At 38.6% G+C, this 27981-nt stretch overlaps 1 protein-coding gene across 14 annotated transcripts in view; it reads right to left on the bottom strand.

Moving 5' to 3' along the window:
* Window positions 1-802: 802 nt before the first annotated feature.
* The window catches only part of rbm47 (RNA binding motif protein 47), a 183067-nt gene continuing 155888 nt past the window's right edge, over window positions 803-27981 (bottom strand). For 10 of the 14 annotated variants that reach the window (XM_073064795.1, XM_073064793.1, XM_073064789.1 and 7 more), the window contains 4 exons: window positions 22517-23664; window positions 8436-8642; window positions 5087-5262; window positions 803-4438 (listed from right to left, as the gene is read on the bottom strand). In XM_073064795.1, coding sequence (XP_072920896.1) covers window positions 4190-4438; window positions 5087-5262; window positions 8436-8642; window positions 22517-23633 — 1749 coding nt within the window. In that variant the 5' untranslated portion in view covers window positions 23634-23664 and the 3' untranslated portion in view covers window positions 803-4189. Of the gene's footprint in view, window positions 4439-5086; window positions 5263-8435; window positions 8643-22516; window positions 23665-27981 lie in introns of those variants that run through there. The other 4 variants (XM_073064797.1, XM_073064785.1, XM_073064798.1 and 1 more) reach the window with 4 other exon arrangements.

Genomic DNA, 27981 nt, shown 5'->3' with positions numbered 1-27981 from the left:
GCAAACTGAGAACTACATTGTCTATATTATAATGATTCAAAGATGACTGGAGTTAAAATTCATTAAAGACTGGTTTGTATCTTGGAATGTCGTGATAAGCGGAAACTGAATGCTTGTTTCCTGTCTACAAACTAACGCCTGAAAGCTTTTGGCCATGTTGGTAGGCACCATCTCATCCAAAATTTTCTTCCCCAAATAAATCCCAGACAGGGACCAGGGCTGTTTCCACTTGACCACTCAGTTGAAGCTTGCTACAGTTTTGCCCATTGGCATGCCTACTGAAAGCTGGCAGGCAAACTTAAGCAATGATTGAGGGAATCATCTTGAAAGTCAGTTAAGTGCTCATACATTCATCAGCAAACAAATCCAGCGTATTCCAGTCAGCCAGAGGTCCCAGAACACGAATCCCATAAGTGGAGGAGATGCTATGCAAGCATAGTCTTACGGTAACTTCATGCATGGATCACATATTTAGTGGTACTGGATTTGGCTCAAACTTCATTATGAAAATCACAATCTATATGCCAGACTGTCATTTACTTTCTAAAATAAGAAAAAGAGTACATGAATATTTAACTAATTCTAATGATTTTTATGATCTTCATAATTAAAACAAAGTACTGCCAAATTCTGATTTTACAAAAGAAATGTTTGTGGTAACAGCTCAAACATTTTAATCTCGGCTTTTCCCATAGTATTCCACCTCGTAGAGGCAACAAATGTCTAAGCGAATTCTGAAATCAATAGAGAATCTATTTAATTGCCAAAATTTATATTACAAAAGAACCAAGCCAAACCAAAACAGGGTTCATAATGCTTTATTGACTACTGCTTTAGAATATAAATGCAACAGACTAAGCTTAAGCTTTTAAAACACAAGGTAAATAGAAAACAGTTCAAACACCTAATGGTAATGCTTTCGTTTGCTAATAAGGCACATTAGTTTTAAAAGACTTGTCTATATATATACCTTGTTCTTTTATATGCACCAGACCAACATTTTGAACTTAAGAAATGCTGCTTGAATAAAATAGCTGCTAGAAAGTGGCACAAGTCTGGATCCCAACCTAGCCTTTTACAGGCCCCTGCCAAAAGCTGTCACTCAATACTTTGGCCTTGCAAGATCACTGTCGGGTCCTTGTTTGTGCAGAGCAAAAACAAAAGAGCAAATAAAAAATACATTAAGCTTTTACTACTTGACACACAGTTACTTGAAACCCTTTGTTTTTCTTCCAAAGTACTCTCCCACTTCTAACTGGGTCTTGAATGCATCTTGAAAGTTAAATATTACTTTTAAATACATCTACATTCTTCTCATCTCACTGGGCTATTAGAAACTATTCAGTCAAATAAAAGTATTTTGGAATAAAACAAATTCTCAAAATCTGACCACAGCCCCCTCCTTTTTAAGTTAACATACATTTTCAAAACAGAAAAACTTTTGTACTTTGATTAGTGGTCTTACCCAATGAAAATTAATATTTCTTCTACGAACAAGGCACTTCAACTAAAAGAGGCATTTTCTAGCAGCAGTATCTATTTTGTTGGCAACATTATTAAATCTTGATTTTAAACACTATACCTAAAAGCCTGCAGAAAATGTGACTGAAGAATTTGACATATTAAATCCATGATGGTAAGTTGGGCAGCAGTTAGACTATATTAGCCTGGTAAAATTTTTCTTGATACTTTAATGCTTTTACAGATAGTTTGGGTAATATTTTAGTATGCAATGATTCATCATTTTAATTTGGGGCACGAGGCTACATGAAAAAGAAAATATTGCTCAGATCTTAAAAATTCCCTTGGCATTCAACAGCATCATTGAATTTAGCCACTAAGAAAGGGAGTGTTTGCTTACTGTTGGAGTGTTGAAGAGAAGCTTCCTCACCCTGCGTATTTGAAATTGTTCAACCTTTATCTTATGTTTCAAGTCTAACCAAAAGGGGACATTTTTTGCCTCTTTAATCGTCTTATTAGTGCAGATGAAAATAGACACCTCCAAGTTGATGCCGTGCTTAGTTCTTACCAGATCTAACATGCTAAAGTGAATATCATAGACACAACATTAGGAATGAGAATTACAGAAGTAGTGAACTGGACTCCACTTTAAAAAGTTATGTCAAGGAACAACAATGCTGTGACATAGGGGTGCATATTCCAGTGTATAATAATTCATGAATTATAAAAAGTGGCATTTCCGGTGAGACTAAGGATGGCAAGAACAGTGACTTGTAATTAAGAAATGGAAGATATAACGTGACCTCCGAATATTGAGAATTTGCCTTAAAAAATAAAGATACCTCATTTGGTTTTAAGCGAGAGGCACAAGATTGCTTAATTCACTTTTGGCTTTTAAACAATTGAGGCAGTGCTGACAAATACAACAACTGCCTTTCTTATCTCAATTTATTTAAGGTACTCTGAGTGAGAAGGTAATGTGGAATGTGAAGCATTAAAACCGAACAATCTATAATGTGCCTCTCAAATGGAATTAGTGTTTCTGGGAGATTATCAATATGTTCTTACAGTGCATGAGAGCTTCTATTCTCAAAACAGTTGAAAGTGTGAAGAGGCAAACCTGTTGCTGTTTTTTTTTAAAAAACATAATAATCTACACCATTTTAACCAAATAACTTTTCCCCAGGTCAAAAACAATGAATGTAGCTCAACTGCATATCATTAATCAACAGTTTCCTTTGGTTGGCCCAAAGAGTATGGTCACATTATGCAGGTTTTAGTGAATATCACAACATGTTTTAACATGACTTTTTTTTATATAAAAGTCTCTTTTACAGGCCACTGAAACACTGCAAAAATACATTTAGTTCCTACTATAATAATAAAAGATTTCTTTTGTTTCTTCAACAGCATTGAAAGAAATTGGTAAAACTCTGTGGCAAACCACATACCATGTGTTGCTGCACCATAAAAGACTTTTGCTCATAAACTTATATTAAAACATAATATGTACACACTCACACATATATCTAATTTGTTACATAACCAAAATACAACATTAGTACCCATAACTACTTTATCACCACAGATCAGCTATAAATTTTCTTTAACATGATGAGAAGTTATTATAATAGAACTTCATGCTGACAAGGCTTATTTCATTCCTTGTCCTAACAAAACTCAGTATTTCAGCTGAGCTTAGAGCAAAAACAAAAAGAGCATTGCAAAAGATAATTAAGCCTTGCTTTCACTAGGTTGAGCATTCATCTGAATGGTTATCTTCTACTTACTGTCCTGTGTACTATCCAGCATCAAAAACTCTTATCCTACCACTGTTTATTTCCCTTGCTTTTTCTTCCTCTTTCAAAATAATGCACACCTTGCCTCAAGAGACAAACACAATTCTAGATACTTTCCTCCTCAGTCTTCCAATCTCAATCTGAATACCTAATCCCATGATGGTCAGCACTGCAAATACTCACTGTGAAGCTGGAAGAGTCCCTGAAAGAGCCCAAATTATGAAAATAAATGAAAGCAACATTCTGGCTTTGTGCTCAACAGTCCAAATTTTTAATATTGTAGTTCCTAGATCATTTGTACCCAATGTACTAAGAAAAGAAATGGTGCTGCTCACCAAAGAAACAACTCAAGTTTTTTTTTAAAGAATAGCACTGTGCACAATTCTTGGCCACAACAGGCCTACGCTAGGATATATATCGTGTATGTTGATCACTATTTATCTGCACGTTTATGAGGATCTAAGGATATGTGATTCAATTAAGGCTGAGTTTTTCTTGAAGGCACCAACAGGATAAATAACTGGAGTGAACAAATCACACAAAACCTCATAGTATAGTGTGTAAGAACCCATACCTACATGTATTAACCTTTAGTTTCTAATTGTCCACATTCAAAGAGTTCAAACCTTATGGACGGAAGATCTTATATTTACTTAAGACAAGACAATTTCAAATAAAGTGTTTTCATAGAATGCATAGAATGGTTTCTACTGAAAGGTTCTTAACCCTCAAAAACATTTAAAACACTTTCAAAATTTAGTAACAAACAAGATTTTTTTTTTTTTAAAAACATTTCGGTCTTTCACATAGTTTTTTGGTATGAAGTTTAAGTCCCAAATTAGAATCTTTCACAATGAACCATGTTGGCTTTTTTCTTCATAAATACCAGTGTATTCCTTCACTATTATAAAGTCTTTGTTTATAAAATCCTAATAGGTTTGGTAGAAATCGTGTAAAGGAACTTGAAAGGTGGCTGCAGGGAATGCCTGTGGTACATAACTAGCGTATCCTCCATAAGCTGCTACTGCTGCAGCAGTGGCCGCGTTCTTTTGCAGTGTTGCCATGGTAGCGGCAGAAGCAGGAGCTGCAATTGGAACATAACTTGCCCCATAGAAACCAGCTGCGGGAATTCGTTGAATGTTGGAAGCCATTGCATACACCGGAGTTATCGGGCGAGTCTGCAAAGAAAGAAAACATCAAGGCATTGCAACAATTAAATCAGTCACAATTTAAAATTGTGGGTAACAAATTGTGGCTCGGCCAAACTCAGTATTTCTGGAGTAGTATAAATGATAAAATACTGCTGAAGTTGTAAATCTGAAACAAAAGTAGAAAGTGCTAGCCAGTTAGGCAATATTTGGGGCAGACAGAGGCTGCCCGGCCTACTCAGTATTCCCAGCATTTTAAATAATTTATTTTTAATTCTAAGATTATCTGTGCTTCAACATGTAAATTATTGCTTTATGCAATTATATTTTTCCCCAATCTGATTTTCTCCTATCCTGATTTATCTTGTAGTTCTGTTCCTAGAGTGCTGCCCAAACGTGACTTCTTATCCAAACCATCAGCATCAGCGGGCTAGATCAAGTTAGCCATGGCCAATCCAGTCTTGTTATTTGTCTAAAGTAAGGGCCACTGACACCAATCAGAAGTAGGAATCCTGTAAGTGATAATTCCCATTCTTAGCCCACCAATCATTCTAGGCTGACCATTTATGGCTAATCAAATCATAACCAATTATTAATCAGGAGAACATAACTGCAATAATTGCAGAGAGGATAAAGATTAACATTTCACTCTTACAAGGAAAAATAACTTTATTTAACCTGAAAAGGTGGAGGAGTGGAAACGGATGGAATGATGGGCGCTCCGTTCGGATCAGTTTGAACAGCAATAGGATTAAGAATGTGCTCCATTGGATGCATTTTGTTTTCTTCCATTAACTTGGTGCCTGGAGCTGCCTGAAACACTGGATACTGGGTTCCAATGGAAGGAATGGCCACTGAAATCAGATAAAATACCAATTTTAATAAAAATTACTGGTTATAATATTACTATAACATGTGAACAGATTAAATGCAACTTCATGGCATACAGTCCAGAAAACTGATTTTTAAAAGAATGCAGTGAAATTTTAATAGCATATAGAATATTTAAAAACTTAAAAAGTTGGATGGAGGTAAAATTCATTTCAAATTTGGGCAGCAATAGATAGTTTCCCTTCATTTACTTCACAATTCACCACCACATCATAGCTGATCATTGTTTACAATAGAATCACAAGGTATTATTGGGAAACTTTCAATTGTTTAATTTCTTCTGGCTGCAGTTACTCACATGTATGAGTCCAAGGCGATGTTTCCCAAGATTAGTGGGGGGTAGGGGGAGTGGTCATGCAAGTAGCAGCAGAGATGTTGCAGGCATAATGAAAAATGATTCAACAGGTACAATAGCTGAAGAGAGGGAATGGTCAAGTTTGAAATGATCAAAGTTAATCCCACAGAAGCCTAGTGGTGTGGCAGGAAGAGATAAAATGGCCAAGATGATTTTGCACCATCAATCCCAGTGCTTTACAACAGCTTACAATTTTATAGCCACTTTTTAGTAGCAATTAGGATATTTTCTAGAAGGACGTGGGATCAGACTCCCATAGTTATTATGACTTTTAGCACATGGTTTACCTACCCTTCAGGTAGATTAATGAACCATTTTGGATACTGTTCTGCTTCTCAGGGGAACACAACAAGAGCAAAATCTGTGCACCATGGGTGGCTCAGCTGAACAGAAGAGGAAGAAAGAATGGGAGAGCTATAATGATTGAGGATTCAAATGTTAAGGGGGACAAATAGTATTTCTGCAACCCACAACTATGACTCCAAGATGTACTATGCCTCGTCATTACAAGAAATAAAGACATCACAAAGTGGCGGTAGGAAATTCCAGAAGTTTAATAAGGATAGAGTAGGGGAGGAGAAAAGCTAACAGTCATTGTACATATCAATACAATGTCTGGGTAAAAAGATCGAAATCCTGCAAACAGACTCTAGGGAGATGAAAAATTAACTGGATGACATCAAAAAGTAGTAATCCCAGGATGGTGGAGGAAAAAGCTTTACAAAGGATAGAAAAGGCCAAATGGCTCAAAGGATGGTGTAAGGAGCTGGAAGTTAGATTCCCAAGGCATTGGGAAGGATCTGTACAAGCTGGTTAGACCCAGCTGAGGCCAGGACTGATATCCTTGTGGGGGAATGCTGGGGAGAAACTAGACTGGTATGGCGGGGGGGGGGGGTGGTATCCAAGCAGGTTATGGAGAAGACGGGAGGATAAAAATAAAACAGAAAAGTAGAAAGAAAAAGAAACGGGACTAAGGAGGAAATAGAATGAAAGTAAGGTAATGCAAGGAAAAGTGGTTAAAAGAGCTCTATAAATAAATGTATTGAACAAAGACCTGTGAACTAAAAGCACAATGAAAAAGAACAGATTGATTGAACAGCCATTATGGAGACACGGTTACAAAGATATCAAGCTAGGAAAAATATTCGTGGGAATTTGACTTAGGTGTGAAGGCAAAGATGATGGGATTCTCTGCTAATAGACGAGACAGATACAGTAGTACGATGTAGATTTCAATTGGACGAAGGCAAAACAAATAGCAAGAGAAAGGTGAAGAGGCTCCCACACTGTTATTGGAAGGAATATTGATCTAGGGACCACGAGAAAAGAAAGGCAATGTTTTATTTGAAATGAAGCAATGAAACATTGGGACTAGTTCTCTTTTCAGTATATGTAATCTGTTAGAGTTAACAATATACAATTTTCATATAAATATAGGGAATATTGGTAGATGTGATGTTGACTAAAAGACATCAGAATACATCATGAAACATAATACAGGGGGGTACATTTTGGGATGAAAATTAAGAGGCAGCAAACTCTATATGGAAAATAATAAAACTAAAAGGACCAGAGGAGGAGGAGAAAAAGGACTTACAAGTTTGTAGATTTTAAAAAATGATTACAAAGTATAAAGACAACTTAACAGAACAAGAATGAGGGAAGAACATTCCCTGTGTTGATAATGAGGTCACAGAATGCTCTCACATGAGGAAAGGGTACTTTGTAAGTCTCAAAGTTTCTATTAATAGGCATGGCTTTGAATTTGCCTATTATTGCTGAAAGTTCCCATAACTGCTCCAATATGCAGAATTTCCCCAACATTCCCAGTAGAGACCAAGTGCCCATTGGGTCTAAATAGGATAAAGTAGTTAAGATTACAAGATCCACTGAGGTGCATTCAAAAATATGATGTATTTTAAGGAGATAAATGGGGAACAATGAAATGACTTCATGGGTCAGCAAGCTCAGTAATTAGAGGATGCATCCCGGAAAGACTTAAGCAGACTGCACATTGGAGTTTTTAGTAGATTTTTCTTTTCCACCTAGGGGCTAATAAAACAAGCGTTGCTCTACCAGAAGCAATTGTTGAAACAAAATACAGAATCACATTTAAAAGAAAAGTGAATGCTTAAAAAAAAAAGCATTAAAAAGCTTGGAGTACCTAATTTTAAAAAAAAAGCTAAAACAGTGAATACTTTAAGTTTAGTAACGTAGCTAGCACGCCAGGTCACTCTGATCTGGGTTATAAAGATCTGTCATGCTAAGAAGTCACTATTTCTTCTATGTTTACAGACATCATGTTATCATTTTAAATTATTTGCTTTGGTGCAATTATGGAACATCATCAATTGAATTCTCAACCACAAACTATGGTAATGTTTAAACTTCAATAGCAATACCAGTTTGTAACCCGAACCTCTGGTAAGCATATAAAATAATTCATGGTAAGCTATTTATAACCTCATGTAATGCAGATCATTCGTGGCCATGAGATTCCTTGATAAAATAAATGACTTGAAATCCATGGGACTTCAATAGTGACACAAAAATTGCTAGCTTTTCACTGTTAATTGGGATTATACATTATCCTAGAGCAGGAGCTCCCAACCTTTTATATGCCATAGACCCCCATCATTCACCAATGGATCAATTGACCACAGCTTGGGAACACCTGGCCTAGAGGAATATCTTAAAATCCTAAATTATTGGCTATTTATTTCCACTTTTGTCTCTCCGACTGTTAAGGTAAATGTTTAGCAAAACATTTCCTTTACTAACCTGCACCAGGTTTCATAGCGACTGGACTGACTGTGGCCAGATCTAAGCTGGGTATCAGTTCATACGCTTTGTCCTGTTGCTTGGCCTTCCCTTCATGATATCTGCTGTAAATACCTCTGCCTGCAGAATATCCGCCCAGATATGATCCGCGAGGTCCCGCTGCTCTGTTGCCAGCTGCCCCTCTACCTCTTCCACGCACAGCGCCTGCTTTAAAAAGCAGAAAGAACCAATTTTAAAAGATACATTCAAAGACTGCATTTCATTGTCAGATTCCAGAAGGTATGATTATTTGCAAGTGTGTCATAATTGGTGTTTTTGATTTAAAGGATCATAGTAACAGATTACAGACATATTTTGAACACAAATATTCTCCATTTGTATAGCAACAATATAGTAAAATATCCCAAGATACTTCGCAAAAGATTAGCAAACAAAATTTGATGCTGATTCATGACAGATGTTCAGGGAGATTCCTAGAAGCTCGGTTAAAAGGAGAAAAGAGATGTAGAGGCAGTATGGTTTCAGAACATAATTCCAGAGTTGAGGGATTGAAAAACTGAAGGCAAAGTTACCAATGGTAGAGAGATTACTGGTGGTGGAAACTGATACAGTAGGGTCTTTTAAGAGCCTTTTAGCTTAGAAAAATAGAGGGCTATGCACTAAGGAAATTCTAGGCAGTTTCTAGAGTAGGTTACATGGTCGGCACAACATTGTGGGCTGAAGGGCCTGTACTGTGCTGTAGATTTTTATGTTCTATTAAGTCAGTGGATAAGGGTCCAGATATTAAATACAGTTTTATAGGAGGAATACAGGGCTGGAAGGTGCTACACAACTATAGGGAAAAAATTTTTTTTTAAATGCGAGGAATTTTCAAATAGTTGTTTTAATGGTAAGCCAGCCAGTCAGACGAGTACTGAACTGTCAAAGCAAAAGGCTAACTGAAGTAGATAATGGTTCTACCACCCACTTGAGGCAGCAATGAAGTCTGCATCTGTTATGGAGTGGAAATAGCCAGTCTTAATGAGACCTTGGATATACAATTCAAAGTTATCCTGAACCCAAAATATGGCACCAGGATTACCAGCACTCTTTATTTAGTTTTGATGTAGAAAGTTGGTCGGTGGCTAAGAAACAGAATTTGTAATTTTAAATGTAAACAAAACCTCAACCGCAGTAGATTGAGAACTTATAGTCTACTCAATTAAGTTGTAAAAGTTCTTATTTAATCATAGTAAGTGTTCGATAAGCAGTCTGACAATTTAGAGAGTGTGATGGGACAACAGAGGTAGTTGCAATTCACAGCTGGGTGTTACTAGCTCACATCTGAAAACTGACGTTTTTGTTGATATTACAAAGCAGCAAGTACATTGATAAACAATAAGTAGACACTAGGGCAGCACCAGATACAAATAGGGAAATTTATTTGAGTTCTTGTACCAAAACTGAATGAATAATAAAAATAGAAGTAGACTAGTCCCAGGTGACAGTGTTGGGCAAAGACCTAGTGGCTGCAAATTCACCATTTGTAATGATGAGTTAGTTATTTTTCATGCTCCTAGTTTAAAATTAATATTTATGCTAAAATAGCATAGACTATATTAAACTAAGGTGTCTTCAATGAAGTACATCAAGTTAGTTTGAAAGTTACTGTCACTTGTAATAACTCAGCAGGCCAGGCAGCATCTATGGAAAAAAGTACAGTAGATGTTTCAGGCTGAAGCCCTTTGGCAGGACTGGAGAAAAAAAAGCTGAGGAGTAGATTTGAAATATGTCGGGAGGGGAGAGAGAGAGAAACGCCAGGCGATTGGTGAAACTTGGAGGGGGAGGGATGAAGCAAAGAGCTGGGAAGTTGATTGGTGAAAGAGACAGAAGGCCATGGAAGGAATAAGAAAGCAGAGGGTAGGGGAAGCACCAGCGGGAGATGATGGGCGGGCAAGGAGATAACATGAGAGGGGGACAGGGGGATGGGAAATGGTGAGGGGGTGGGGGGCATTACTCTAAGTTTGAGAAATCACTGGCCTGATCCTGACAGTGGAGGAGGCCATGGATGGACATATTGGAATGGGAATGGAAAGTGGAATTGAAATGGGTGGCCACTGGGAGATCCCGCTATTTCTCGCAGACGGAGCACAGATGTTTGGTGGTGGTCTCCCAATCTACATTGGGTCCTACTGATATACAGGAGGCCAAACTGGGAGCACCAAACACAGTATATGACGCCAACAGACTCACGGGGGAAGTGCCGCCTCACCTGGAAGGACTGTTTAGAGCCCTGAATGGTAGTGAGGGAGGAGATATAGGGGCAGGTGAAGCACTTATTCTGTTTTCAAGGACAAGTGCCAGGAGGGATATCAGTGGGGAAGGACGAATGAACATGGGAGTCACATAGGGAACAATCCCTGCAGAAAGCAGAAAGTGGGGAAGGAAAGATGTGTCCAGGAGGGAGATCAGTGGGGAAGATTTGTTCCCTATGTGAGATCCAACATAGATTGGGAGACTACCTCACCGAGCATCTACGCTTTGTCTGCCAGATCAAGCGGGATCTCCCAGTGGCCACTCGTTTTAATTCCACTTCCCATTCCCATTCCAATATGTCCATCCATTGCCTCTTCCATTGTCAGGATCAGGCCACACTTTAGGTTGGAGGAGCAACACATTGTATTCTGTTTGGGTAGCCTCCAACCTGATGGCATGAACACTGATTTCTCAAACTTCTGGTAATGCCTCCCCCCACCTCATCATTTCCCATCCTCTTACCCCTCTCTCATGTTATCCCCTTGCTCGTCCATCACCTCCCTCTGGTGCTCCCCCTACCTTTCTTTCTTCCATGGCCTTCAATCTCTTTCACCAATCAACTTCTTAACTCTTAGCTTCATCCCTCTCAGTCAGAGTTTCACCCATTGCCTGGCATTTCTCTCTCCCCTCCCATCTTTCAAATCTACTCCTCAGCTTCTTTTCTCCAGTCCTGCTGAAGGGTTTCGGCCTGAAACGTCGACTGTACTCTTTTCCGTAGATGCTGCCTGGCCTGCTGAGTTCCTCCAGCATTTTGTGTGTGTTGCTCGGATTTCCAGCATCTGCAGATTTTCTTGTTTGTCACTTGTTAATACTATTAAGGGAAAGTACCGGTAACTGGATGAGCTGAAATAGAATTTAAAAACTGAGACGTTTACCCTACCTGCAGTAAATGTTAAAAGTTAAAAACAGGCTTCCTTACCTGCCAAGTTCTTACAGTATTTTGTGTGATGCTCAAAATACTGCAATTTAATATTCAATAAGATAAACAGGGCAAATTCTTCACCATAATACATGTCCTTGGCAATGACAAGATTGTGGCTTTGGTTAATGTTCCCATTGAAAATAGGACTTACAAATGTTTATTGCTATTTGTATGTCTTGCAAAATTTGATGTGCTATATGGTTAAAAAAAACATTTTGATGTTACATTAGTTACATATTCTGTCCTTTAATGCACATCTTTAAATAAGGACATCCTTCAATGAATGTCCTTAAATCAAGCACAGAAATTTGTCTCAAAGCACATTTTAGTGTGTCAGTGATTACTGCACCAGGCAGGGCTTTGTTTTCTCTTATTGGCCTTAATGTCTGACATTGTAAAACTCAAGTTGTCCTTGCCATAGACACATTTTAAATGTGTAATCTACATTTGGTCCAGAACAGAAGTTTATTTGATGTTTTCTTTTGGCTATTAAACTAATAGATTTTTTGTAACAATGCTTGAGAATCTGAAGCATTAGTTTATTACAATGTTTCCTTGTTAACTAAGACTTCAAGTATTCACTAATTGTTCAGGGCAGTTAGGAATAATTTGTAATTTTCAATCTGATTAAAATGTTTACTTCTTTCCCCCATTTTAATGCTGCAATATTTATTGACACCCAAGAACCTGAATTACAACAGAGTTATATACTTATTTTTAAATTATCGAATTAAACTCTGGAAGGTAAAGATAAATTAATTTCTTTTTCTGGTTTAAATGCACATTTCAGTAAACTGAGATGAAACGGCTTAAAGTTGCTTAATGCCATCTCCTTCTTGCTGGTTTGTCAAATGCAACTTCTTGTAAAGGTTCCTTGCCCTCTCCCAAAGCTTAGTCTTTATGCTCTTGAATCCAACTTGTGGAACGCATTAGACATTCCTGATCAACTGAAACCAGCACTAAACAGCAATCTAAAACCAAAAATCCCTCCCAAGTGTTCAGGTTTGGGAGACTCAACATGGTTTGTAGAAATGTGTCTATGGACAACCTCTGTGATAATGGAAAATCTCACCCATATTAGGCAATTAATCAGAAACAGGGAAGCATCTACGATGGACTGGTGAGATAAATGGTGGATGATGGTGAGAGGAAGGAGAAAATTGAACAGTGCAGGAAATACTGAAAGTGAACTTTGAAGAGGTAGTGGAAGAAACTAGCTGTTATAATTACATCGGAGTCAATGATACAAGAAAGTAGCAATACATGAGGAGCAGATAAATAGCTAAATTGAGGGAACTTTGAGAGCAACTCTAATGAGTAAAACAAGGCACCATGCATATTGGGATTTGAATAATCAAATCAGGAAAGTAAATATGCTTAGATTTGTGTCATAAAGTGATTCCACTTTGTAACTTCAAACATTAAATTAATCAAAGAAAGACACAGGAATCCAAAAAGAGGGTCTAACTGAGTTTTGCCTTAAACGAGGTGCCCACATATCATGTGGTAGCATGATGACATATCCATGTAATGTATTTTTACATACAACTCAATTATTTAAATGAACAATGATATAATCATTGTGGATTTAAAATCACTGTGGAGTATTTCTACTTTTGAGGGTTAATGTCTTTCCTGACGGGGTGGAAATCACTGCTGGGCAGGTGAGACGTGGCTGTGAAATAATCTTGGGTTCTGGGACCTCCTTCGTGGTGGTTGTAGGAGTTGAGTCAGACTGCAGGAAATGGTTCTTATAGCAATAACCACCTTTTCCTTCTTCTAGTTGGTGCTTCTTGATCCTGGGAAGGTGCATTTAATTCACAGGAATATTCTCTTATTAATCTTTCTATTGCTCCTTTATGATCTGATCTCTCCTCTAGGTTTCCACATCCACAACATCTGACAGATCTTTCTTCACATCCTCATTGACTCCATTCTTCTTGGCCTTCCACTTAACTCACTGGGCTTTGGTCTTTGCATCTACTTGTACAAGCAGTTTTTTTTATTTTCCGCTTGAAGTTCATGCAAAAACTTTAATGCACATGGTAGATTCTGGCTCTTTATTCTCAAAGCTGAATGTTTGCAACTTCCCTGAAGCTCCTTGAACAATCTTCCAGCTTAACACCAAGCCACATTTCACAAGTAACTGTGTGATTAACATATTGGAAGGTTTCTCAGATGTGTTGCCTATGAACACTGTTGTAGTTCGTCCGCGGCTTTTGTCACTCTCATGCTTCCTCTGAGCAGTATGGTCCTTGGTCCAATACGCTTTCTAACCAGAGGCAGAGAGGTTGGCACCAACACCTGTTTGCCCTCTGTTGGTCAATAGTTCATGATGACCAATGTGGCATCATCCAGCCTCTTTCTGGATTTGCAGGGCTGTTGCATGCAGATTATGGACGGATCTCCAACCAAGTTGTAGTTGTCTCAGTCAGTCACAATCCCACCATGCTGGTCCTCCTGTTTCTACCACTACAGGCTCAATGTGACTCGTTTGTTGTCTTCCACTTTCACAAATGTCATTCAATAGCAGTCATCTTTTCTCCAGTTCTAGTTGGATATCTCCAGGCTTCAGTTTATTATCTTTGAAATTCCATTCAAACTTATTTTGTGGGATGACTGAAACAGTTGAACCAGTGTCCAATTCCATATACTGTAGCTAGTCTATTGTTAGTTTTCACATTGTAAATCTCAAGGGTACTCAGTCCTGCATCAGTCTCATCATTATCAGATTTGTCATCAACAGCTTGCAGGTTAATGGTCTTTTTGAAACTGCAACTGACTTTTCAGCTTTTTCCTCTTCTCTGTGCAGTCCATTTATTTTTATCTACCCGACATGCTCTTTGTATGCGTCCTATCCTGTTGCATTTTCTGCAAGCTTCATCTTTAATCCTGCATTGTGGTGAATGTGAACCCCTGCCACAACAGTAACAATTTGCTCAGCCAGGCTGGTTTCTGTTTAGATGTTGCAATCTTGTTCACACTCACTTTCATTCCTGACTGCAGCTCAATTGTGTCTGTCTTCAGTTTCCATTGAAACAGCAATTTCAACTGCTCTTTTAAATTGTGCTTCAGTTACAAGCAGTTTTTGAAGGTTTTCTTGCAAGATTCCAGCCACTAAATAACATTAGTGCATCATTAAGACCATTTCCAAACTGACAATGCTCAATCTCTTCAATTCAGCCATGTAAACTGAAATGGACTCTCCTTGTTGATTCCACTTATGAAAACTAAAGTGTTCTGCAATCAATAATGGCTTTGGTTCCAAATGTTCCTGCATTACTTTGATGATACCTGGACAGCTCATTTCTGATTCTTTGTTTGGAGCAGTCAAACCTCAAAGCCAACAGTATACTTTTAAACCTAAACAACTTCACAAAATTGGCAGTTGCTTCTCATTGACTGTTTAATTTTGCTTCAAAATACTATTCCAATAGCTCAGTATACATGAGCCAATACGTAATCAAACTCAATCTTTCTGATGTAACCAGCTTTGTTTTTTTTTTAAATCATCACCCGGTACTCAGTCTTTATCAACTCTGAACTTTTCTGTTTACAGCCTTTTTTTAAAAAAAAACTTGACCATCTCCACATGCTGGGCTGCATATTTTACTCACCATTCCTTGCTGCAATTCTTCCCCACTCGAACATCTCAAAATATAATACATACATATACAAGATTTCTCAAAATATAACTTAAATATTAAGTGCACAGCACTCTTCATGGGAAATTAGCAGTAAGAGTAGTGAAAGGAGGACATAGATTGCATCTCATCAGTGAGCTCAAAGCCACTGATATCTTAAAGGGTTGTAGAAAGCACCAAGTGAAAAAGATAGTGCCAATATGACAAAAACCATTAAAAAAAATATGGTATTGGGACAAATTACGTTGTTGCCTTTCCATAAGTCAATGTCAAGGAAAAGAAACAAGAAAGAGAAGGATTTGGGTATAATTTATAAAAACATAGTGAACGAAAAATAAAGAGTCAAAAACAACACAAGATAAACTCAAAGTACAGAAGAGATCCCGGAAGCAGTAAAATATTAATTGAAACAAACATGTTGAAAAGTACTACAGGTCAAAACTCTCTAATCCAGCACACTTGGGACCTGTCATGTTAGGGTTCCGTGAAGTTTCTGTAAGTTGAGATCACTGATGGTCGATAATGTGAAATTTGCACTTGTAGGTTATTAGTGACTGATTAGTATAGATCTTAGTTAACTTTAGATCTTAGAATTTGTGGATTAATAAAGGTCTACCGTAGATTCTAAAATATGCTAGACTGCAGGAATTACCATACCATAGAATGTCAGGCTAAGAATTTTAAATATTTTAGTAAAAGTTTGGCAAGAAAAAAAAAATCACAAATTACAGTGGAAATTGCATCCATTTCTACTACCTTCATTAAAACTTATTTGCAAATCACTGAGCAGATTCTCCCCTAAACCTGTGCAACTGGTTTTTTAAATTTACCTTTCAAACCAGAACCTTGGAAATAGGTTGCAATAGGTTGTCTCTCCGTGGCCGACGTGAGAAGAACTTGACTTGAAGAGCGATATTGTCATGGATCTGGTTTACTATCCCATCACCTTACCCTTGGGCCCCTGTATTTTCTTTTGCTGGGTGTGGAAGACCAGGCAAGCTGCCCATCACCAATCATGCCTCCCATCTACCTCATCTGACAACAGCCCAGCGAAGTGGACTGGGCTCTAAGCAGCAACTGGATCACAGGTTTATCCTGAAGCTCCACTACCAGGACTTCATCTGAGATGCTTCAAAAATATTCAAATAAAGTTTAAAATATTTTAAAATTAAAATCATATTAAAACACTACTTTCATGTTTTAGTTATTTGTAAAAGGTAAAATCATTGGTTCCAAAGGAAACTGCCGGCCAGTACAATTTGGCTCAACAGATGAAGAAAAATGACACAAATTTTAAAACGTGGTTCAAAGGAGCAGTGTCAACTGTATTTCTTCAATTTATGGGATTTATGAATAGGCCTGAATTTACTGCTCAAGCAGAAGAGAGAGCTCCTAAGTGAACCGAAGTCCTTCTGGTAAAATTATTTCTAGTGAAGTGCAATTTACGTTTTTGAAAATAATTTTCTACAATATCCAGAATTATTGTATAGTTGGCTTGGAACAGGATAATTGGCAGCTTGGAAACCACAGAAAGTGTGCAGAGGTGATTTACAAGGATGTTGCCTGGATTGGGGAGCATGCCTTATGAGAATAGGTTGAGTGAACTTGGCCTTTTCTCCTTGGAGTGACGGAGGAGGAGAGGTGACCTGATAGAGGTGTACAAGATAATGAGAGGCATTGATCGTGTGGATAATCAGAGGCTTTTTCCCAGGGCTGAAAAGGTTAGCACAAGGGGGCATAGTTTTAAGATGCTTGGAAGCAGGTACAGAGGAGATGTCAGGGGTAAGTTTTTTTTTGAATATGCAGAGAGTGCTGAGTGCGTGGAATGGATTGCCAGCGGCGGTGGTGGAGGCGGAAACTACAGGGTCTTTTAAGAGATTCCTGGATGGCTACATGGAGCTTAGAAGAATAGAGGGCTATGGGTAAAGCCTAGGTAGTTCTAATGTAGAGACATGTTCAGCACAGCTTTGTGGGCCAAAGAGCCTGTATTGTGCTGTAGGTTTTCTATGTTTCTATATGTTTGACCTTAAAAGTGAAATCACAGCCTTAGAAAACATTCCTGTTGTTTCCCTTCACTGAAAAAGTTTCAGCTTAAATAAGGACAGTTATTAGAGATTCCTATTAGTAAAAAGGAAAAAGTCCAAACACTCATCCATGATATTCAACAACAGTACTACAAACAAAGTCCCTACCATCAACATCTTGTGAGTTTTCTCTGACCAGTAACTTAATAGGACCAGTCCTATAAATAATACTGAAAACCTCTGTAGGGAATTTGATCTGAAATATTATAATATTTTAAAGATTTCCCATCTTTGCTTCAGATTTACAGCATCTGTAGGACACACGCGCACACTTATTTGGATAGATGAAGCTGAGAAAACCCACAAGCCATCAATGAAAATAATCAGCTGGCAGCTCTTCACTTCAACAATCCCCACACTGTCCACCACCATGTTTCATCAACAGCACTAGCCAAACCAGTGAGGAGCAACAGCTCAAAGAAAAATCACTACATCCAACATCCTTTCTAATGTATAGGATAATATTGAATGAAAACAGCGTGTTCAGTCTGGACTCCCTACCCAACTGAATTATGGGAGCACTTTCATCACAACTGCAGCAATTCAAGAAGATAGTGTGCCACAATATTGAAGGGATATTAGAAATGGATGACAAAAGTTGGACCTGCCAGTGCACCGATAAAGGATGACTAAAAGTCCCACAATATTTTGATTGTGGGTTATTTTAAGCACAGATATATTTTAAACTGCTAAACTAATGCAGAAAGAATTTCCACTGAGCTGAAAATCTCAAATTCTATTTCACAATGTGCTCAGATGTCAGAGGAAATCTCACTTCAACAACTGTGCAAGTGAACCCAAACCTCCTGGTGTTAAACCATGGGTATAGAAACAGAGTTCCAGTAACAAAAAATGTCTGATACAAGAAATAAAAGGCACAAGAACAGACAGTTATCCATGTTTTCTGTATGTTAAACCACAAATCATTAGCCATGAAACAAGTGACTTGTTGGACAATTTCAGCTTAAAGGGTTACAGAGACTTGATAACAAAATAGGTGTGACCGGGAGATGAGCATTCCAGGGCATGAGATCATGAAAGAACAGGAAAGCTAAAAGGTAGTAACACAAAGTAAAATACAATTACCAGTGCACAAATGAATGGTTTTGAACAAGGGTAACAGGCAGTTCCAGTACGAATGTGATAGAGTGCCCCTACTTGCCTGGATGAATGGAGCTCAAGCAGCGCAACGTTTTTACAGTAAGTGGCAGTCCACTCATTAGGCTCTCTATCCACAGCCATTCACTTACTCCAGCACAGACACAGTGGCAGCAGTTTCTACCGTCTGTAGGATGCACTGCAACTACTCACCAGGACTCCTTGGACAGCACCTGCCAAGCCCACAACCTCTGCAAGCTAGAAGGACAAAGGCAGCAAAAGCCTGGGAGCACCAGCACTGCAAGTTGTCCTCCAAGACACACACTAGCGTGACTTGTGGAAATACTTCACCATCGCTGGGTCAAATCCCGGCACTCCTCCTAATGGCAGGTATTACCCATATCTCACGGATTCAATGAGGCAGCTCACCACTGCTTTATCAAGAGCATCTAGGGATGGGAAATTAAATGTTGGCTCAGGTGAAGCCCACATCCATTCATTGAAAATATGAAAGAAAATATCAAAGGTATTGTGGTGGATCATAAACACAGGGATCAGGGAAACAAATAGCAAAATGCTTCTAATTATATTATCTTTAAACATAGATTGGAACAGGCAGAACCAATCAAGATGGAAAGACAGTAAGTGTTCAAGTCAGTCCTCTGGGAAATATGTTTTAGAACTGATTCAGTTTAGAGATGATGTTAACAAGGGCTGGTTAACAATCTGCCCGTAAGGAAATATTTTACAAATCGCACCCAGAACAGGTGACTTTTCTTTATTCTCTCAGTCATGGTGAGTTTGAGAGGATAACAGAAGGTCACAAACTAATGGCTTACAATAAAAAGTAATCTTCAGTATAATCACAAACACAAGAGATTCCGCAGATGCTGGGAATCCAGAGTAATGCTATCTCATGTGCAAAGTGGCAATTCTGGTCCAAACTTGAATCAGTGAAGGCTGCACAACAGCTGTGGCAAGGCCTGAATGCCATCACCTCCTACAAAGTGGACTAAGCGACATAGGTGACGACAAGGCTTCGCCATAGATGAGCTCAATGTCCTTTACACTTGTTTTGACAGTCAAAACGTGATGGGACCTTCACAAACTCCCACAGTTCCTGATGACCCACTGATTTCGGTCTTTGATGCCAACGGGAGAGCATCCTTTAGGAAGGCGAACCCACCAGAAGCAGCAGCTCAGATGGGGAACCTGGCCAAGTAATTGGTTGGAGAGTTCACCAATCTTTAACCTTGTGCTTCAGCAGTCTGAGGTAACCACCTGCTTCAAGAAGGCTTCAATTATACTGGTGTTCAAGAAGCACACGGTAGCTTGCTTCGGTAACTATTATCTGTAACACTTGCATCCACTGAGATTAAGCACTTTGAGAAGTTGACGAAACATCAACTCTTGCCTGAGAAGCGATTTGGATCTGCTCCAATTTGCTTACAGTCACAACCGATCAACAGTAGATGGCATTTCAAACCTGGAACATCTAGATAGCAAAGGTGTATACATCAGGATGCTCTTCATTGACAACAGATTGACATTCAATACTATTGTCTCCTCAAAACTAATCAATAAGTTTGAAGATCTTGGCCTTAATACCTCCTTGTGTAATTGGATCCTCGATTTCCTCACTTGCAGACCCCAGCCAGTTCAGATTAGCAACAACATCGCCACAATCTCCATCAGCACAGGTGTACCACAAGGCAGTGTGCTTAGCCCCTGCTTTACTTGCTTATGATTGTGAGGCTAAGCACAGCTCCAATGCCATTATTTTAAGTTTGTTGACGACACCACTACTGATAGCCAAATCAAAGGTGGTGATGAATCAGCATGTAGGAGGGAGACTGAAAATCTGGCTGAGTGGTGCCACAACAACATCAACTCAATTTCAGCAAGACCAATGAACTCATTATTGACTTCAGGAAGAAACCATAGGTCCATGAGCCAGTCCTAATTGGGGGGAAAAAAATCAGAGGAGGAGAGGATCAGCAACTCAGTGTTATCATTTCAGAGGATCTGCCCTGGGTCCAGCATGCAAGGAAGCACAGCAGTGCCTCTACTTTCTCAGATGTTTACAAAGATCCAGCACGTCATCTAAAACTTTGACAAACCTCTGTAGATATGTGTTTGCTTCACAGCCCTGGTATGGAAACACCAATGCCCTTGAGAGGAAAAACTTACAAAAAGTAGTGGGTACAGCCCAGTCCATCATGGGTAAAGCCTGCCCCACCATTGTGTGCATTTACACAGAGTGTAGTCACAGAAAAGCTGCAATCATTATCAAGAATCTCCACTATCCAGGCCAATCCGTTTTCACACTACCGTCATCAGGAAGGAGATACAGGAGCTTCAGGACCCACACCACCAGGTTCAAGAACAGTTGTTACCCCTCAACTATCAGGCTTTTGAACAAGAGGGGATAACTTCACTCACCCTAACACTGAACTAATCCCACAACCTATGAACTCTCTTTCAAGGACTCTTCATTTCATGTTCTCAATATTTATTGCTTATTTTTTTGTATTTGCACGGTTTGATGTCTTTTGCACATTGATAGTTTCTCTGTCCTGTTGGGTACAGTCTTTCATTGATTCTATTATGTTTCTTGTATTTACTGTGAATGCCAGGTCAGGTGGTATCTATAGAAATGAATAAACAGTTGACGTTTCAGGCTGAGACCCTTCATTAAGATACAAGATTTCATTACACACAATATAAATCAGACAACTTTGTTACCAGAACCAAAAGCAGAAAGTAAAAATCCAGTACATATTCATTGAAAGACAAAAATTCTATTTGTGTGGTTTAGTAACCATTGTCAACAAATGAGGCAAGAACTAACTTCATGCCAAAGGACTAATAAAACTGCAAGGTAAAGATCTGCTGTGGCCCACAAGCACAAATTGATACAAGAACAAAATTAAGAGATACAAAATAAGAATATGAAAATAACTTCAAAAATGCAACCAAAGCTAATAATAAAAATTTGCAATTGTTAAGAGAACAATAAAGTGGAATGGAAGTAAGTACATTAAGTACAGAAGCATGGTACGATGTGATAGAAAATAGGGAAATGGCAGGCACTGAAAGAAACAAAATGTTTGCTCTACTGAAAGGTTTATTATAGGAACTTAAAGTGTATTCAAAGAACTCCATTGTAAAGAGAATTTGAGAAAATAATTATGATAATGTTACAATTCTAGTAAGATAGTTTTAAAATTAAAAGAAAATTAAATACACATTTCCACAACACATTTTAAACATTCAGATCTAAAACAATGCCCTCTATCTGAACACCATTCAGATAACAAAATCTACTTGAGAAAGCAGAGGTATATTTTCATTAGTTCAACAGAGCCCAGTTTTCTTGACAACAAAAATATGGCTCTCCATTTTCATGTTTAGTAACTGCGGTTGCTGCAGAACTGCAAGTACAAAATTACTGAGCTCACAGGCTGAATATTCTGTGGCAAGTGATTCACTTGCTAACTCACTCAAAGCCTATGCTATGCACAGAGCCTTTCAGGAAAATGAGGACCGAATACTAATCAGGACAAAGCGGTCTGCTTGACTGGCAATGTAGTCAGTCACTTGAAATAATTGCTCTCTCAGCCATTGGCGCACAGTTCCATCTCCTCCGAGACCGGACACACTACTGTCCTGGTGCATGACTGACAAATGTGAATGAATGCCTGAATTTGGGGGGATGGAGTCTGCTAATCAAGCTCTGCAATAACTTACCAGGGATCCTGCCAAACACACAGTTTCTCAACACTTTGAAGGGCAAGGGCAGCAACTCTACCATCTCCAAGACAGCCATCATGAATTCTTCCCCTTTCCCTAAAGATCACTGCATTCATCACATGTACACCAATGGCTCAAAAGACAGCTCACCACTACCAAAGCAAGAACAGTCATGATGGACATAGTCTTCATAGCAACACCTATGGTTGTGAAGGAAAACACAGACAGACACACACAAAGCATGTAAAAAATTTAAATGTCTTCAGTTCTTAGCATTTTACTGACCTTTGGCAAAATATTCTCTGTTGGGACCAATCAAAGTGTTGTAGGGATACCCATAGTAAGCTAGTGTGTAGGGATCACAGGAGTACACGATGTTTGCTTGAGGAGATTCTGTTGGTCCGCCTTTTGCTGCCTTCTGGTAACGGTTATACTGCTCTTTGTCTACAGGCTTGGCGAGGGTCACCTCAATGTGAGAACCTTCAAGGTCAGTCCCATTCAGTTTCTCCATGGCATGAACTGCATCATCCCTCGTGGCAAAATGAACAAAAGCATAATCACGAATTTTCTTCACTCGTTCTACACATCCAGGGTTGAACTGGCTAAACACCTTTTTTATTGTGTCCTCCATGGTTTCAATCATCAGATTTCTCACGTACAGAATTTTTACAGTTTCCATCACATCTTCGTCGACGTCAATCTCTGGCTCCGCCCAGTCAACTGCAATCTGATGACCCCACAGCTGGATTCTTCCAGGCATCAGCTTTCTCCGCGCCATAGCAGCCGCACGGTGGCTTTCATACTCCACAAACGCAAATCCTCTGTTTTTCATCTTGTCAGCTGCACTGGCATAGACAATCACATCTAACACACCTTCTGTTACTTTAGAAATCTCTTCTAAAATCTCTTCTCTTTTTTTCATTTTCGGAATGCCCCCAATGAAAAGTCTGCAGTTGTCCACACTACTGCAAACACCAAGCAACCTTCCCGGACGAATCTCGTAATTATTGAGCTCTCTGACTGCTCTTTTGGCTTCGTGCTTGGCTGTGAACATGACAAAGGCATAGCCACGATTTTTACCGTCAAAGTCCATCATCAAACGCATTTCATACATTCGCCCCACGGACTCAAAAATGGGAACCAGCTCATCTTCATAAACATCACGAGGAATTTTCCCAATAAAAACCTCGCAGCCACGTGGAGGAGGATGCCCTTCCCATCCTGGAGGAGGGCCACCGTATTTACGTTGGCCATTCTCTTGGACCATCGTGTAGCCGGTGCGTTCGATTAGTGCAAGAAGAGTAGACTCATTAGGGGCGCCGGCAACCCCTTCAATGGCTTTAGTTGAAGACGTGTTACAGGAATCTGTGCTCATCATGGTATTGGAATCTTCAGCTGTCATTCTGTCTAAACCATTCAAATTGTGCTCAGACCTGAAAAGGCAAGAGAGGAAACTTCAATTGGCTTTGTGACATTGAAAAAAAACCTGCCCTTGTAAAGCAGCTCCAGTAACCTCAATGTCTCAATGAGGTCACTGCTGAAATGCGAGGAACATAGCAACCAATTAGTCAGAATTAAAGTGATATATACAGCAACTTAATGGTGAGAGCAAATACGTAGTAGAATTGGGCTAGTTGCTTAGCTCTTCCTACATGGTAACTTGCTTTACTGAGTTTAGAAATTACCACACTCTACGTCTGTTTTTCTTGCAGCCACTGTTAGCACAATGATTTTTAAAATAGCATGCGCATGTTTCTGTGTCAAAATAAAGTGAAGAGAAACATTCTCAGCTAAAGGAGGTGAATGCTGTGCTTGCATTTCACCTTTCTGAACTTTTAAGTGGCCTAATACAACACTGGCCCTCAACCAATGAGCAACCATAACAGGAAGAGGACATAAATGCTTTGTGCTGTGCTCTGTTAAGGGAACAAGTGCAGTGATGCATAATGTTTGTGGAACATGATGTGGCATAACTTCTGATTAAATCTGGACAAAGAAGAAATTTTGATTTTGATGTATCAATTAGGTAGGGGAGATCGGCTTCCCATTTTGCAGTGTCTGATTTACATTTCCACTAACTACTGTGGATGAAAATAAGAGGCAGTATTGATCTATGTTACACTTCCTCTAAATGGCAATAAAACATGAAAACACTTTCAAACTGAGCTTTGCAGTAGTCCGATGAGCATGCTGATATTCTGACTGAATAGTTATTTCACTGAAAATACAAGAAATTATTGGCGTTACTTTATCAATAAGGGATTATGCAAACAGCAATGAAGGTATGGACTTTATTGATCAGTGCAAGTAAAAGGTAACCCAAAAGAATCAATACGCCCTGCGCATCACTTCCCTCTATCCTAATGTGACTTTGAATCTGTTGAAATCTTTTAGATCAGTGGCATCAAGCAGCAAATGAAATGATGCTGACCAGCCCAGCAGACTAATTCTCACAGATCTCAAAGCACATATTATAATTTTAACATTACATTGAAAAGAGATGAAGACATGGAATTAATGTGGAAGCTTAAATATCAAACGCTGGCTGAGATACTTACTGACTTGGGCCTGTTATCCTCAGCTACGTCTTAACTGAATTTGCCTCGGCCAAATCCAAAAGGTCAATCTTGCCAATTCAGAGGGTTTTAAAATTTAGCAGCAAGGGACTGAGAGCTAGCAGGGCCTCAAACAATGTAATGGGAAAATGTGGCTGGGCCAGAACACGCAGTGTGTGTAATACTCAAGGTCTTTGACAGAAAGCAAAATCACTATTTCCAACTTTCGCCACCCATCAAATATTTTTAAATACATCTGTCTCTGACATTACAAAACACCTAAAGACTTAAAATTGAAATAGTGAAAAGAATACATTCAAATCAGAAAACTATAATCAACTAAAATACATACATTATTATTAAACAAAGTTCAAGTTAATTAAAAGGAAGTTGTTTTGTCTTTCTTTATAGCAATCTTACAATCCTCATTGAAATCAATGGGCTCTCATGTTCAACTGCAGGTCTAATAAGCCACAGGATCTGTGAACACACTCTCTAACATACACAGAAAGTAACCTGCTTGTTCATTGGAGCTCCAAAACATAATGGTACCTGCAATGAGAAATGCCAGTGATTTGGTGTGGAACTACTACTGATTTTCAGCAAAATGTCAGCTTTTTAAAAAATAATTGTGGATTTTTAAATGTAAAGAAACTGACACACAGTTGCTCAGCAAGAATTGTGACTAATGGCACTGTCACAACCTCAACTACACCTTTTGATTGTTCTGTAACAAGTTGTTAAAACATATCAAATCACTAACTGTGCATAGATGCAGGGCATTAACTACAACTTCGGGTGTACTGTATTGAATTGCAGATGTGGGCATGTGAAGCTGGGGCCAGCTTTAATTAGATAGCAACTGCTGATAGATTTGTCACCACTACAGCACCAATGTCATCTGAGGAGTCTAGCCACGTCTGTACTATGACGCAAACTTGGTATTAAAAGTGAGAAGTACCAATGCTAAGGAGAGTTGTGCCTTTCTAAAGAAATAAAATTCTTGTGGTATTTTGGAAGGAACGTCAAACAAAACAGAGAAAATAATGTGTTAAAGTGATTATTCTGAGTATTATGTAGTTCAGAAGTAAACACTTGTGTTCTCAGTTACCCACATCAAATTATTTGTTTAAAGCAAATGCTTTATTCTCTGTGCATATACAACCAATATAGTTCCCTATAATTAGTTTAATGCACTGGTGGTTTTAATGCCTTTATGAGTTAAACTATAGCTGAAAGCCACACAATCCATATTGCGTTAGCAACACTGGAAACTAACAGGAAATCTTGATGGTTTGCTTTGTATGCTGAGCAATCTGGCTTGAAACTCGGGAGGCTGAATAACACCAAATTTGATATGTCAACCACTTACTGCACTGATGTCTAATGCAGTGTCAAAAGATTAAAAGCAAACTTTATCATACAGGCAAATTAAAGTCTCTATGGGCACTGAGTTGCTTATACAGTACATTTTTCAGATCAGTATGTCTTCTACTTTACTCGATACAAACCCCTATCTTGTCCTACAGAGTTGGGGGGGGGGGGGGAAGATGCGTTGTTGCGACAGAGTAACACTGTGCTCTTGAAGTATACACAATAGTTCATGAAAGAAATTATGGAGAACAGTTTTAATAACTTTATGTGCAGTACATGAGCTTTTCAGGTCACATGCTTATAGCTAACCAGAGATCAGTAATATAGCTCTGTAAAGCAAATGCATACTGCAGTTCATATAGAAAAATAAATGAACTGTAACAAATAACATTACCATCAAGAAATCCACCTGGACAAGGAAAGTTTCACTCTGTACTTAACTATACTTGGGCAGCTATTAATGTTCACCCTAGAAACTGCATTAGGTGAAGACAGTATTGACTTAGAGTGACAATGATGGGACAAGTGAGAGAATCTTCTGATTAAAAAAACTTGAAGGCTTTCAGATAATATGAGCACATGATTGCATCTTACACCGCTCAATATAAATGATTGCTGATTGCCCAGCTGTTTGCTGGACTTCACTGGTATTTGGGAAGTTTCAAGTCATGTGGCTGACAAGCATTTCCACAAATGAACCTCAATAATAAATAGTTCCCATTTTATAAGTAATACACAAGCCGAAGTTTTCACAATGTAGATAGTTAAACTATCTCAGCTATATTAGTTACATCAGTGGAAAAAATCTTGAATATATGAATTAATAGAATGAAAGAAAACAAATACTTACAGCAGCCAAGATCAGTTGCTTAGATTTATGAGAAGCGATTCATAAAAATCAAATACCTATTAATAGATGAGCATACATCACCAGAACCTTCTTATGTGATGCAGCCTTCCAGTTTAGAACTGGCACCATTACATAGAAGTAGATGGAACCTATCAAAACGTGTTTCGTGCTGGGGAGCCTGAATACCCTTTACGTTATAAAGGGGTTTCTTATAGTTTAAGCATTAAAAGGGAGACGCACTATAGATAAGATACAACTAATACATATAAGGTACTGTCATCTTACACCTGGTTCTTTATATATACATACCAATGTATTAACAATGAGTTATTGCAACACTATTGATTATATCAAGTCACAAGTGTTAACACAAATGCAATTTCAATGCAATCAAAAATTTCCTCTCACAAACCTAGCTCCACACTCTGCCAATTGCCCTTCTAAACCCTTCCAACCATTCACTGTTCACCTGCTCAAAAGTTGGTCTTCCAGTTCTCATAACTTCTCACACAATAACTCCTGGCATAAAGTTGCATCAAAATTTAACCTCAGAGGACTTAACCTCTCTTTGGCAGTTAGACTCTCATTCACTTATGTCATGTGGTTGGATACCATGTGATTAGATGTCATGTGATGGGAACATCACATGATTAAGCCTTCAAGAATATCTCCAACTTAAGTTGGCAGCTACTAAATGACTATATGTCTGTAGGTTCAATTTTGTTTGCATTATATAAAGGGCACCATTCATACATCACTGTATTCTATCCTTCTGTTTATGAATAAATAGCATAAGGAGTATCAAATAAATTTTTCTTAAACGTTACCCTCAAAGTTATAAAACATACAATTTGTCATTTGCATCTTATTTCCACTTTTACAAAAGCTTGTGCAGACAAGGGGAATGTTTTAAACCCCTATTATAGGTCATTGGCCGCCAAGTGAAGGTTAGGATTGAGTGATCATTTGTT

The sequence above is a fragment of the Hemitrygon akajei genome, chromosome 13, assembly GCF_048418815.1.
Source record: "Hemitrygon akajei chromosome 13, sHemAka1.3, whole genome shotgun sequence".
Lineage (NCBI taxonomy): Eukaryota > Metazoa > Chordata > Chondrichthyes > Myliobatiformes > Dasyatidae > Hemitrygon > Hemitrygon akajei.
This window is presented reverse-complemented; position numbering and strand designations above follow the sequence as displayed.